This window comes from Staurois parvus, unplaced genomic scaffold, assembly GCF_062004578.1.
Source record: "Staurois parvus isolate SC_StPar_1 unplaced genomic scaffold, SC_StPar_1.0 ptg000045l, whole genome shotgun sequence".
NCBI lineage: Eukaryota > Metazoa > Chordata > Amphibia > Anura > Ranidae > Staurois > Staurois parvus.
Window position 1 is genome coordinate 3,578,767 of NW_028317841.1, and position 15,931 is coordinate 3,594,697.

At 37.7% G+C, this 15,931-nt stretch overlaps 1 protein-coding gene across 4 annotated transcripts in view; it reads right to left on the reverse strand.

Moving 5' to 3' along the window:
• Nucleotides 1-14,072, reverse strand: part of DOK6 (docking protein 6) — a 723,957-nt gene extending 709,885 nt beyond the window's left edge. For 3 of the 4 annotated variants that reach the window (XM_089664054.1, XM_089664037.1, XM_089664045.1), the window contains exon 1: nucleotides 13,690-14,072. In XM_089664054.1, coding sequence (XP_089520180.1) covers nucleotides 13,690-13,755 — 66 coding nt within the window. In that variant the 5' untranslated portion in view covers nucleotides 13,756-14,072. The remainder of the gene's footprint in view (nucleotides 1-13,689) is intronic. The other variant, XM_089664063.1, reaches the window with a different exon arrangement.
• Nucleotides 14,073-15,931: the final 1,859 nt, after the last annotated feature.

The window sequence follows — 15,931 nt, forward strand, 5'->3', positions numbered from 1 at the left end:
TTCATTAAAACATCAAACAAATGCATTTTTAAATGTATCTTTCTTGATACCAACCTTTAGTAATACTCTTTAAAGGCTGACATGCAGAGACTGTTAGTACATTGAGACAATCCATGATGAGAGATATCACCTCATTTATCTACTGCTGCTCCTTCACTGTCCAGTAACAAGCTGGAAGAAGGGAGGTGACCAAGCTGTATTGTTTAACTGAATTAGAGAAAATTGAACTGTGTAAATCTCAGGACTGGATGGACAAATACAATTCTTTGATATACAAATCAGTTACTCTGTATGTATTTCAGCTGTGTATTAAGTGTTTGACAGGATCTCAGCTTTTACGTTCCTAGCAAGGTGCTCTTACATATTCCAGTAATGAATGTTCAAGTACATGATTAATATACATCACCAACTATTTGCTGACTGATTTGTGTCTCTTATGATATCTATTATGTTTTACAAGTAATGGTAAGTAATGACATATTAGTAATCTCAAATAAAAAATTGGTTGCATCATCCTAATCTTTAAACACATCAGGCTTCTAGGGACAATTGTTCAAACCTTTGAGTCATTCATTTAACTGTGCAGGTGTATGGTGCTAAAATGTAGATAGAATATGAAATATGTCCCCAGAAGCAAAATTTGCTTAGATTTGCAAAAATAATCCAATGTGTCTCCATGGTGTCTTACAATTTATTACAGAAGAGCCAAATATTGAATGCTTTTTCATATCGAATGAAAGATTGTTTGTGATTACCTAGCATTATCTCAAATGTGAATATAAAGAATCAACAAACCTATGTAGCAAAACAGCTAAAACTTCATATACTGCCTGTAGTTTTTCACTCTGACTAGCCTGACCCAAACGAGTACAAATGAAAGCACACACAATACAGAAAATAAATATGCAGCACATGTGTAATATTTAGTATAGAATCTAATCTGATAGAAGAGGAAAAGAAAGGGGTGATCAATATTCAATAAATGTACCTTCAAGTCTCACTGGTCATCTAAAAAGACAATCATTCACACCTAAGCAGGGAAGATAAACTAAACCACTTGTAGTGACTTAAAATCATAGTATACTATGAAGTATAAAAATAAATTATAAATAATAAAATGTAAAACATATAGTGACAGAAAGCCAAGAAAAACTACTGGTGGTATCCAGTATACAGACTGCTTTCCTTTTTGTGCTGTGTGCTTGCTTGGCTCACTGGATGGGTAATGAGCTCAGTTGAAGCAGGTCTAAGTACTCTGGGCTCTATAAAACTCACAGTTTGCTTATGGAGGATGCTCCATTCAGGAACCAAATCTCTGTGCAGGACAGCCTGGGGAGCAGCAACTTTCCTGTGTGGTGAGATTAAGTCTATGTAACTAAGGACTATGATTTATTCTGTTTGACAGTCAGGTGCCTGGGCAGCAGTAGGTTGCTCCAGGAAAGGTAGTTAGGTTCCATTGTTTATTGTGTTTCGCCAGGATTCTTACCTTCTGCTGTGCTTTTTTCACCATGCTGTGCACTCATCCAGGAAGTTAGATACAACCCGCTACAGAGATAACTCCTCACAATATTTAAAAATTCACTTTACTAATTCTGTACATATTTTCTGTAATAAACAGTTGTATATAGAAAACATACAATAATTGTGCCATGCGTCTCTTAATGTTAACCAATGCTAAGTATAAATAGCACAAAAATCACAATGCGAAAACAATATTAAATGAGTATAAATAGAATAACAAACAATGTGCGCAAACAAATAATGAATATTAAAGTCCATCTACATATTGTGATTCTTTCAATATATAATGATGACTTGTGCCATTCAAATCTTCTTTTTGAGATATGCAATGTGCCTTCACCAACACCGACACCAGTTGTGCTCTCACCTGAAATTTTTGACCCCACAATTAAGTTTGGTCAAAAATGTCTTGCGCCCATTCAATGGACATACAATATATTGGTGGTAAGACCTCTATCAAGTCTCTTCTTCACTGCTGATTCAGCTCCTTCCTTCTCCTCTGCGCAGTGCACATATAGAAAAATATAGGCAAACCAAAAGTGCTTTATCGTTTAAAAAACTGGCATTTTATTAAGATATATAAAATGGCCACTCACATAATACAGCTGCTCCATTGCACCAAATATTTGCACAAATGAATAAAACAATCCGTAAAACTGTAGCTGACACACTCAGGCTCTAAAGGATCTCACCAAACTCCTCTCCCTGAGCTCCCTCCGGGACAGGTCAGATTGTGACGCTGCTGCTATATGCACCATAAGACAAGATCAACTTTGCAGCATTCCCAGACACAACTTTTCTGTTCTCCAGGTCTGGAAAATTTGAATGGCACAAGTCATCATTATATACTAAAAGAATCATGATATGGAGATGAACTTTAATATTCATTACTTTTTGGTGCACATTGTTTGTTACTATATTTATAATCATTTAATATAGTTTTCACATTGGGATTTTTGTGCTATTTATATTTAGCATTAGTTAACATTAAGAGAAGCACGGCAAGATTATTGTATGTTTTCTGTATTTAGCATATTTTTACGAGTATGTGTAGTTGTGAGCAGCTTTATAATTCAATTTAATTTTTACAGATTTTTGGGATTGTTCACAGGTTTTCAAATTTATAAAACAGTTCTATATACTTGTATTTATTACACAGACCTTGACATGTAAAAGCACACACAATTTGATCGCTAACCTCAATTCCATTCTCTTTTTCTTGGGACATAATCTCTCTTTACATTATACTTAGGTTAGATAAAATATGTTCTTTAGTAAAATAAAAAAGTAGACTCTAAAACATGAAATAAAGAATATATTAGCATGCCACACACATAGGTCTCTTAATTGTAGAGGCTATGATAGGAAGAAACCCTTTTCACCTTGGTTTGTAGTAGTCAACGTCTCTTTTTTTTCTGTGTGTAGGAATAACATATTATACTTATATAAAAAAAAAAACTCTCATACATGTAACAAAAAAGAAACAACAAGATTATTTACAATCCAAGCTGATATAAAACATACAATTAATTAATTATATATGTATATATATTTTAGAACCTGAATTCACCTTGGTGTTACCCGCTTGTATTACGGAGGAAGCAGTGCTGCTTTTACTGCTCCATGGTTTGCCTTGATGCTCCACAACTGCCATTTTCCCTAATGCTTCTGCCAGTGTTCACGATGGAGTATCAATATCCTAGAACTAGGTTCTACTCTGCAGCATTTTACAGATTTTTTTTTTATAGCTGAAGAGACATACAAAGTCTTTTCTACCAAAAACCTCTGTCTGTAGCATATGTATTTCTTTAGTTCTAATTCCAGGCAACCCAGATAATTCCAATAAAACATTAACTAGGAAATGGTATTGACTATAGGCTTTCTACATTCAGCATTATTAAAAATGAATGCCCCTAAATAAAGCATACAACTGTCATAAATAAAATGTAGCAACATGGATCACTAAATGTAAGGTAAACTCTGAACAAAGTTACTTATTTTAAAATGTATCTGCCTGGCATTGACTTGAGGGGGATTCAAAATTTGCTAAACCTAAACTCAGCAGGTTCAGGTTGCTGGCCCAAAAAACCTATTTTCATTACTAAATGATGCAGTCACCGTGAGTAGTGTAATGTACTGTAGTAGCATTAGTTGTTTGCACATGCTTTGGAATTTTAGATACCATGGAATTAGTTTCATATAGTAAGCATCTCTGTGTTCTGGTAGCTGTATGAGCAATTTCCCATCTGCTACTGGAATTCAAGAGATGGAGAATTGCCTGTATAGCTACCAGAACCTCACCTGTACAGCTTCCAGAAATAAGAATGGATTCACACTATATAAAAAGTAGGAATCAGTGAGCACTCGAATGAAGCTGCTGTTACACTAAAAGGTAACCAGATAAAACCTCAATAAACATATAAGAAAACAGAGTGCAGCGCTAAGATTTAAAATAAACTTGTGACCATTAATTAGGATATGTATGAATAAAATAAGGATAAATTGTTCATAAAGTGACAGTCCGTGCTAAGGTGTCAATCACAATTGTGAGCGGTTTCAATATTCAGTGATGTGCTCAAAGATGTGGTAATAATATGCATTCACCAGATGCGTATTGTAAACACGCATGTAATATATGTAATCAGAGGTCCCCTTTAAGGATAGATGAGGTAAGCCAGGTATGGAATATCCTCCCTCTGGAAGGCATACAGCACAGGGAGTAATTCCTGGGTGATAGAGGGATTCGTCCTGCCAGAGGTCCCCTTTAAGGATGGATGGGTGTTTGCAGCCTGGGATGGAAACTCCCTCCTCTGGATCCTGTGGTAAACTACAGCTATCTCCCGGGATATGGCTCTGTAAATCAATAGCTCAGCAGGGAGGCAAACAGAAGATAGCTTATAGTGTAGTATTTAAAATATAGGAATTTATTATCCATATAAAAAGAAATCCAATCCAGGTATAAAACAGTAGTGTTATAGGACTAACTGTCCACTTAGCAAGAAATCCAATCCAGGTATAAAACAGTAGTGATATGGGACTAACTGTCCACTTAGCAAGATGGCCGCCGGACCTTTAAGAGGCTCTGGTGGCGTAACATTGCAGCGTATTGGCTCCTCCTTGACGCGTTTCATGCCATGCACATCTTCAGAAGGGGATGCCAATGTCACTATAGCTGTGTGGGAAATTGCATGTGATTCAGACAGGAATTGCATCGCATTCTATTCAACTCACATGCGATTGTTTGTAGTGCGATTTGAGCCCATTCATTTTGTATGCGCTCAATTCTCACTGTACCTGAACGAAAAAGGTGTGGGGACCTTATTTTGTATCGCACTTGAATTTGATTGCATGGGTGTTCATACCCATGGCTCCAATTCTTGCAATTGCACTGCATTTTGCAATCTGCTTTGGGGTGTCATTAATTTACCATTGACACTGGTGGCAGATCACATGAACGGAGTGTGATTTCAATGCAGTGTGGGAAACAGAATTCGCTGCATTTCCTGCAGCACTTATATGTGAATCAGGTCTAAAGTGAGAGTTGGGCTGAGTGCTTCTCAGGAGAAGCTTTGTACAGTATATCAAACACAGTGCTACCTCTGATTGACTGAGGATGAGAGGCAGATATTCACTGATAAAAATACAAGGCTTGTCCTGAATGATGGAGAAGCATTTATCCTGACTCTCTTTCAATCTGGCAGCAGATGGGAAGTCACTCATACTGCTTCCGGAACACAGAGCTGCTAAAGCTAAATTTAAACTAGCTTCAAAAGCAGGTGTTTCTTCTGTTTTTAAAGCCTTGCAAACATCTCTCAATGCCCCATGTCAATTATGTGCATTACAGCGAACAATGTTGTTCATGTGGTCGTATTTGCATCACTTCGCATTGCATTGCACCACAATTTATCAGACATGCAGCATTCAGTTGACTTACCACTCTCCAATACCTCCATTCATATCACTGTAAACACACTGCAAATGCACCACAAATGCATCACAAATGCACATTTACTGCTTGTTTTAAATGCATTCACAAAGTATTACTAGCCATGATGATAGTATAGGAATCTAAATAATGGAAAACCAAAACAGAGGAGATGTCTGTAAAGCATTATTTAATGCTAAAACGAGTGCAAAAATGCATCAAAAATGTATCTTAATGTGCATGGATAAATGCGTCCTATGTGTATGTAGCCAATGCTACTATAGTACATTACAGCATACACAGAGGTTGCATCATTTAGTAATGGAAATAGTTTGTTTGGGCCAGCTTGGCCTAAACAAGCTATTTAAATTGAAATGAAACCTGGCATTCTACTTTAAAAAAGGCTTTTTTAGATACATTTGGCAATGTGACAATTTTTTTTAGCTAGCTATAATAGGTCTGAATTGTCTGAAGGAATAACTTCCATAATATATCTGTCGCAGTGGTGTTGCACAGGTCATAAAAGTCAACGGCAAAGTCAACAGTTTTCACAAGCTGGCATTAAGATGCTGGGCATTGGAGTGATTTGAGAATATTTTTCTGCTGCTCCAGCAGCTGTGGAAGAAACACCTCACTTATAAAGAGTGCTGCTGGAGATGGCAGGGGTGGGTGTAGGAGAATTCTGCAGAGGGTCAGGCTGTCTTTTGACCCTCCTCACTGTGGTCCCATGTTTCTCTTCCCTGCTTAACATGTTTCCTAAGCCTCTGAAACACCTTGTGAGACTTGCCATCCTATCACTAGCGGCGGCAGATTTTGGGACCAAAATCAGCAGGAGAATGTTGTGGTGAAGGTTTATACAGAAAATGGGGAAATAGGAGGCGTTTGAACTGCTGAATGTCTCACTAAGGTGCTGCTGCCATAAGTACTAGTCATTTTGTTGCATGTGGCAACAAAATGACTAATAATTTCACTTCAGCTGATACGCTGACAGCAGAGGTTGCAGACCACCACAGTACTATCGGTAGCATATATTAAAAAGATCCACACTGCAGATCTCTGTGGACCAGCCCTAGGGATAGTACTGGCCTGTACCACCAATGCCACCAGACAGATTAGGTTGACTGCTCCCACGAGACTTCTGCAAGCTGCCCCTACACCAGGACAAAGTCCCCCCTTGCTGCTGTTCTGCCTCTCCCTCAGAAATGTCCTGCTCTCCAATTGGTAAAACCAAGTGCAACTGCTCAATGCCCCTTCAACATCCACCCCTTCCTCTACACTTTGCAGTGCTGGAATATTACTGCTTCTTGGTGCTCCCTGCCTGATGTCCCCTCTCTCTATGAACATGGCACTATCTTCCTCATCTTTGATATCTAAAAGGAATTTTTAAACTACTAATTCCAATAATTATTAAACTTACAATGCTCAGACTAAGCCTATGCAATAATAGGGCAATGTGTAAAGCTGGCACAAATGTGCCTGACGTTACAATAAAGTGCTTTTATTACTTTTTGTTAAATGTTCAACTTATCTTTTAACACTTTCTGAGTCAGCTTTTCTGGTTGCTGGGTCAATTCTTGGCCTATTGTTCAGAAGTGGTGAATCTGATTCAATGTCCATGAGAATGTTAGATCTGAAAAGGTAGCACTGATAATTATGATCATTTCTGAACCAGAAAATAGGTGTGTCCCCTGTCTGAAGGTACAGTGTGATGTGTGTATCACAATATTTGCAGAATTCAGTTAGAATCTCCTCAATTTAAGGGCTTAGTTCATCTTTTGTAGCAGAACTTAAGTTTCCATAATGAAATTAAATCTTTGGTAGCTTCATTTGTTCCACAGACATTTCTATTGTGTCAGCTCTTCATTACCCTTTTCTCTGACCCCTGTGAACCTGCCTCTTCTCTGGTGTCACTAGGCTTTTTATAGCATTTACATGGCCTGTTCCAGCACTTAACAGTGGCCTTAACAAAAAAAAAAGGGTAAACTAATCCTTTAACTGTAGGAGCTAAGTTACAATGTGTGATTCAAGTGAGAAGATTATGTGTTACAGCCAGCTCAAGGGTTAGGTTAAAGATGTCAGAATATAGGGACAGCAATTTTTGTTTGCACTTCATTTCGGTACTGAAACCCCGATTCTACCAATGTGTATATTTACCGGTATATACAGTATAACCACTGAAATTATACAGAAAGATTGAGGAATCAGACATAGCTTACATGTATGGGATCAGGAAGTCCCTCTGGTGTAATCCACAGACAAAGAGGATAAGCTGTAACAATAGACAGAATTCCAGTACATACAGTATTTCACTATGAAAAATGACTAATCACGAGCATGACCAAACCGCAGTCAGGTTCTAAAGTTAGATACATCAAAAAGTAATTTTGGAAACAAAAGGTACTAAAGAAGAATGAAAAAGAAAATGATAAAAAGAGACTAAGAGGAAGAGTAAATTAACAAGGGTCAGCCATGGTCCCTCTAAGGGACGAAGAGGTATTGAATCCACAGATCCCAGGTTCTGTTGAATTTTTAAATATTGTTATTGAGAATGCAGGTGAGTTTGTCATTAACCATGATCCAATTCAGTTTATTTTTAACATAGTCAAGTGGTATCACTGATTGCTTTAAATATTTAGCAACAGTGATTCTTGCAGCCAGGATTATGTAAAGGATCAATTTGGTTGATTTCTTAGGGATTCCTGGGGGTAACTTTTGAAAAAAGGCTATCTCTGGGGATCTATGGATATTCACTCCTGTCACTGAGTAAATAAGGTTAAACATTCGGATCCAAAATCTAGTCACCACAGAGCATTGCCACCAAATATGGCACATGGTTCCCTCCTGCCCACAGTGTCACAGTATTTTTTCACGGCGTGTAGGGACCAAGCACCATCCTAGAAGTGTTTTATAGTTAGATTCTATTAGTGTGGTGTTAATAGAAATCTTGGACAGAGCATAAGCAGTGTCCTGCCAATAATTTAATTCTAGGGAGATATTTAAGTCCCGTTCCCAATGAAGCATGTAAGGGAGCTTGAGTTTTGGATTATTAAGGGAAGTATATAAAGTGGATATTTGACCTTTTAACATACCAGTAGCTATATCGAAAGGTCTCCCTGGATGGGAACTGGTGTCACTATGGCTTTATATAGTGGTGCTGATACTATGGGATGTTTGTGCTGTGATAAGTTACCTTGATAATATGCTCGATAATGTTGCTTAGGTTTATGTCAAGTGGCACTAAAACTGTTAATCCTGACTATAAGAAAATTGCTGTTGAGATTCACAGCAGCATGGTGTTGTAAGTTATAGGATCTTGCCAGATCTATTTAAACTGAAAATGTTCCTGCTAATGTGAGTCTTGATGACAGGATTCTGTGTTAAAGTTCTCTGCTAAAGTAAAAATTTCTATAATTTTAAGTTTTCTTTATAACTGAATTACTTAAAATGGAAAAAGAAAACCTGATTCAGAGTCCTCTTTCAACCCCTGATGCTGCTACTGAAATGATTGTAGTGGCACCAGGGGATGCATCTAGCCTTTGTAGTGTTAAATCTTGCCCATCCTTTCCATCTCTTGAAGGTTCTACTGGCTAGAAACCATGAGCTGTAGCTCATATTGCCTCTGAAGAGAAAAAGATGTAATGTTATCTCTCATTACAAGTTGCCATTAGATAGGTCATTTGTGGAGAAAGCTGATGGTTTGGAAACAAATGAACATACCTTTGTCCAGTATTTGTGGCATTAATGCCTAATATTCACTGAAAATTAGGTGAGGAAGACATTAGTGCCTTTGAAGTAGTAATGAGGGAATGACGGGTTACCTATATTTTTGATACAACCTTTTAATACACAGCACTCCTTTAAATTATGAAGTGCAATGTTTAATATAACTATACTAAGTAAAAAATCAATGTATTTACAGTCACATAGAAAATCAAATAAGCGTCTCTATAAAATCGAAATTTCTTTCAGTGGATCTTTATTGCAGTCAAAAATGCTTGTGCTCTTAAAGTGCTATATAATTCCTTAACAATCTTCAACGTGTCACTCCAACCATGTGTGTCACCACCATCAGTCAGGAGAACTCACTAGAAAACTGGGACCCCCCTATCTGAGTGGGTCACTATGCTCCTTATATCCTCCGGGGATCACTTATGCAGGAACCAGGTCAATTATACACTCTCCGTTGAAGTTAATTACAGAGGGAGAAAGAAGAGCTGCGATAGTGTAAAACCTCTTTTCAGACTGTTTTTTTCCCCATATATAAGTGCATAGAAATTATATCACGTGACTATCTCAGCCTGCATAAGGTCACTATTATTGAGGAACAATTACAGATAAAGCATTATATCCTTGGGGTTCTATGAAGCAATGCACTTGATCAACAGAAACCACATTTTATTCTCTAGTGGAAAAATGCAAGTTGTTCTTAGCCATTCATCCATGGGCCACTGAATGCCTGACTGATGCTGTCCTTCAGATACTTAGCTGGTAAACTGATCTCTAAGTATAAAATATAATACTCTGTAAAAACTAACAAACCTTCTTTACTGTTTATAGGCTTGGTCTTTGGGAAAGAATGATAATCCTTGTTTTTTTTTTCTACAGAAGGTCCTCCTCCACCACCATAGTTTCCTGTCTCTTATCTGAGCTCACAGCTGTACTTTTCAGATTTCACTTGCACTGCCACCTGTTGGTGCAATCTGGTGCTGCCGATCTATCATATAAGACAATAGGTCACTGTGGAAAACACACTTATTTTATAATTGGACATCAGCCATACTAACAGAAACTGGGTATAATTTATTTGAAATGTAATACTACTAGTTTTCTCCAAAACCTTTTGGATTGTATCATTACTATCTTCTTTACTACTGCTGTCTCTTGCATGAAATAGGTAAAGAAAAGCCATAATAGTCAAAACCACATTTTTTCAATTTTAAATCTCATAAATGCCCTTTGGATATTTTTTTATTACTATTTTTCTTTAAAAATATAACATTATTACTCAAAAAGATTAGGGAATTCATTCCTTCCTCATAGTGAGTCTTTCACTGAAAGGAGCCAGAAGGCAAACTATATGGCACTCTCTATAAACTTTTATCCCTGGCTCTAATGTATGTTTACATACTTAAACATTTAGATGGGCATGCTTTCTGCACATAATGACAAGAGTGTGCATTTTACTGTCCATTACGGCAAGGGATAAACAACAGGTGAAATTCCTGTACATCATAAACCGAAGCAAAACGAGAAAAGTGTGCATAGCAATATTGCTCAACTACAGTTAATATATTGCAGATTGCACCTTGCAATGCAACATTTAAAATACACTATACATATACTAGTTTATTTCTATACAAATAGATTAGTGGATCATAAAATAACTGTAATAAACAACAGATGTGACTTTTTTTGTGCCTTATATGCTATGGTAATCACTACTGAATATCAAAAAACATTTACCATGATATCTGCAGCAGTTAGTTTGCAATTGTACTGTGTTGCACTACAGTAAGTGACCTAAAGTTTTCCTTGTCCCTGGGTTGCCTGTAAAGTACATTGGTGCACATTCTATAATGTATTGCTGCTTACTTGTTTTTCCGTTTTGCATTTTTTAGTATTTATGTTTGCACAATGAGTGATTCATGTAGTAAGTACCTGAATGTTCATTATGCAAAATGCAAATTAAGACAGACCATATTAGCGTAATATATTTTGCTAATCTATTAAAAGATGAAAATATCTGCCTAATATACATTTACTTTCTAGGGTGAGTATCAAAATAGCAATAAAGGCTAAAGCAAACTGCCTTAAAAAATAAAAGCATGTACAGTATATGCATTCACTTGTCTATCTATCTATCTATCTATCTATCTATCGATCTATTTTTCAATCTAATCAAAACATCCAATCTAACAAGATAATCAACTTGATAAAATAAAGTTAAAAATTGTAGGCAATGCATTGAGACACATAACAGCCTGCAGCGGGCTTGGATGAATGGATGAATACTCAATGATCCTTACTAAAGTGATGGCGTAGCACCTGCATTCACAAACACCTATACAGTATTCATTTATACCATGCGCTTTATTGCTCCTCCCACCCGTAATGATTACATGCAGCAAATGAGGAAACTTTGATCCTTACAGTAGACCTGATAAAGGGTTTAAAGGCCAAGTTTATCTATAACTGACTTTTCTGTTACATGCAAGCAAACTGATTCACCACCTGGCTTATTTTCAAATGTCTCTTAAGACGTTCTCCTGTGTTTTCAGGTCTACTAACTTGTCATGGTCATTACAATGGGCCTTCTATCTCTATACTGAATATTTGATTCCTTTTATTAAAATACAAAAGGATTGGAGCCGCTTGAGTTGAGCCACAGCAACAAGGGTGGGATAGTAAGATCCTTCAAGGGGGGGCAGTCACCTGTAGAGTCTCTAACAGACATAAAAGGCTGTTAGGTGTCTGAGCTTACAGGCATAACCAAAATACTAGTTGTGGGTTGATAATCCTTTAAGGGCACTCATTAACACACACAGGCAGATAATTAGCATAAACATTAAACACTAGGGGTGATTCAGTAAGGCATTTGTAACACATTTCTGGTGATCTGTATGCAGTCGGAAGCCTTGTGCCAAATTCCCTGCAACATTTTCATTGTTAGTGGGAAAAATATTCAAGTAGTTCTTATTTGCGTCACTTTTACTGTCTTTACGTCCCTTTAGAACAGACATTTGATACATTTTCATTATTCTTCACTTCTTTAAATGGCCTCTCTGCCTGTAAAACTCTGTCACTTCGCAGGAGAGATGTTTGCAACAGTTCTGTCAGAGTTGCGGCAGATTCATATATCATGTTTTTGCTGTTTGTCGTGCTACTGGTAAGTCATATTTCTAAAGATTATCTATGACATTCTTTATGAATTCCAGGGATCGTGTACTAAAATAAGAAAGAAAACAACCAGAAAAATATATGCTGTAAGCTACGTTCTTATGTCACTACCATAAACATTTGTTTTGGGCGATAAGTAAGGCAGCTAAATTCTAAGCTACTTGAAGAATTTTCATTTTCTGAGTGACTCTGGCTTATCTGACACAGTTTGGGAAAGCGGATCATTATTTGACAGGAGTTCTCTAGATAACACAGGTGCTAGACTCTGCATCCAGCCTGCTGCTGCCTGTCTGTTGGCATCACACAGTCCAAGTCAGATGTTTAATCATTCAGCCATGTGCCCAAAGATAAGATAACCATCACAGCATTAGTGTCTACCTTTTCAATTCCACAAAACATGTTCATCCTTCATCCATTGTTTATGGGCTCATTTAAACTAGATGAATGTAATAAAATAGAGCTGCTAAACATTATGCAGTCAAAGCTTGTTCATTGCAATCCCCGGCTAAACAACAAGTAAAAGCTTTTGGCTGAATCAAATCCTTCCAAGTCCTGACATTTTTCATTCTTGTAAAAGAAGAGATTACAAAACACCATCAGGGAATGAGTTGCAGCACTTGTTCTTACCCACATTATCAGTGACAATTATTGGCTCTCTTATGTGTTTTAAATATCCTTCAACAAGCATTTCCAAAAGTCTCAGATAAATATCATGCACGTGAACCTGAAAGCAATAATAAGAGACAGTTTGGTGATAATTATCCCACAGCTTCCATACTTTTTGTACCCCGCTAATCCACTGTATCTGTTCATGAAAAAGTCGATTAATCCTCACAATGCAATACAACGTAAGAAATAATAGCCTGTTATCCACAGTACAATTCCCATGTGGATCCATTCTTTAGACTATACTTAATCCACTCAGGGGTTGCTGTCCACGGCAACACATTGAATAGCTTTGAAGTGTCTGGCAAGGTTATTCCCCTGAATCCAAACCAGATAATCAGTCTGTTGTCTTTGACATTAGGACAAAATATAAGTCTTAGGAGCAAGGTAGGAAGTAAAAGGCAGTGACACAGTCACAACAAGAGCTCAATTCCCCCTTGCTTCTCTGCCCCCATCAATACCAGCACACTTGCTCTATAAATGCAGATAATCACAATCCTGCTGTACACAAAATCATTTACGCATTCTCATCTCTCCCTGTGGAATATACAGTATATGCTGGAGTGGCTAAAGATAGTACAGTAGCTGTCTATCACAGAGCTTTATAATGCAGGATCTAAAAAGAAAAAAAAAAGCACTAAGCAAGAAAAATATAATGATCAAGGTAAAAAGAGACTTACCCCAAGCTTTTTACTTCTGATTTTTACATAACCTTGCTTTACAATATCATTGAAGTTGGATGCCATAGTGAATAGTGTGGTCCCTCTAAGTGTCTTGCTTTGCTTCGTCTTTCCTTAGTGGCTGCTTCATGCACCCTCCCCAAGCTACTGCAAGTGTTTGACAAGGCGGCAACACCAGCAGCAAGAGATGACAGACTGCCTGTGTTAAGGTGTCCAGCAGTAGACTGCCTGAGCTGTTTCTGTGTTAAGTAGTCCAACAGCTATACTAGCTGACTGGCTCTGAGTCCAATAACAGCATTCGCTTACTGGCTGAGCTGTCTCTGTGTCTAGGAGTCCAACAGCAGGAGCTAGCTGCAAAAGCAGCCACTCAGTGTCAGTGTTCAGCCCCCTCCTCTCCCCCAAGCATGCTTTACTGAATATCTAAATTGCAAAAATGAGGCATTGTAGAATAGGCGATAATCTAGAAAAGACAGGGATGCCGTATTGTGATCAGCACAAGACAGATTTCAGAAGTCCATGTGAATAATATATTGTCACACTAACTTATATTCTATATTCTTTGGTTTCTAGAGTTGGCAATAGACAGAGTGAGTCATAAAATGATTTGTAAACTGCTATATTATTCTATGACTATTCTGCCATTAGGCATGAGCTGTTTATATTATTCATCTTTCTGTATTTTGGACATTCTCATATGTAAAAATGTCCTGTAAAATATGCAACATAGAGTTATTAAGAAATTGCATTCTTTAATTACATGACAACACGTGTTGCTCTCATTCTCACATAGGGTAAGCCTATGCCAGAGATGAATTAACTTCCTTAAATCTGCTCCCCCCACTTCGTCAAATGTGCCCACCTGGTCCATATTGTGGGATGATAATCAACCATAATTCACACATTTTCAAAAAAATGTTTTTATATAGGGTTAATTTCATAATGAAAATAAAATAATAAATGTGCCCCATAACATTCTTACACATAAAAACTCTTTGGGCATACATGCAGTAGTGTGCACAGTTTACAATATACAAGAAAGGAATAGAATCTCACGGTACTTGGGTAGATCAAAATTTTGGGGAATTTTACCAGCATCAATGCAAGTAGTATCCTGGGACAGGAAGGCCAACAATTATATAATGTGTGTTTTTATTTAAGGATTACTTATTGTGTACTGTACTGTAATGTTTGCATATGTGTGCAAACAAATCCCTCTGTTTTTAATTCAAACTGTTAGACAGAGCCAAATTGGTTGTTTCGCAGGCTGGCTGGTAAGTGTTGCTGGGAAATCCTTTGTTTATTTGCAATGTGCTTTGCCCTTCCATGTGCACCTTACTGCTAAGGCTGGTTATAGGTTGAGACGGCTGCCATTTTTTTTGTACATGACTAATTTGGATGCATGGATGCACTGGATGCCTTTGCTGTCATTTTGGTATAGCTGGGCATCACGTGCATCCCTGTACCTTTAAGGAGGGATGGGCTCCTCCAGTCACACCTGACCTTAAACTATCCATTGATACTTGTGCTCATACTATGGGGACTTTGGAAGTTTTAGTTAGGTCCAAAGTATACAGAGGACCAGGGGCGGACTGACAACTCATGGGGCCCCCGGGCAATAGGGGATCATGGGGCCCCTGTGTCCTTGCCCACACTCAAAGCACACCCAAAAAAGCCTATATATATAAGGTACCAGGGGCATTTCATGGGGCCCCCTACTAACCCCGGGCCCTCGGGCAGTGCCCAAGTGCTTGAATGGTCAGTCCGCCCCTGCAGAGGACCCTTGATGCGGGACTGTGGCTTACACTTGTATTTGCAAATGTGTGCAAACAAAACCCTCTGTTTTTTAATGCAAACTGTTAGACTGGGCCAAATTGGTTGTTTTGCAGGCTGGCTGGTAAGTGTTGCTGGGAAATCTTTTGTTTGCTTACTGTGTGTTGCAGGTATATAGTAAAACATAATTGATCAACCTTTACCTGAGCAGAGATACCAACAAAAAAATAAAAGATGAATTTAAGCCAGGACACTTTGGAAGTTGTAAGAAGCATCTAGGCAGTCATTATTAGATAACTGGAAAAGATTTTGAAAAGGGTATAGTACTGCCACAGTAAAGCAAAATCATGTTAATCAATCAATTCATGGAACAGACAAGGTGTCCAACAATGAAAGATATTACAAGTATGTGTTTTTAAAAAATATTTTTCAGGGGTGTTTTAGCACCATAGAAAAGTATCATGAGCTAAAG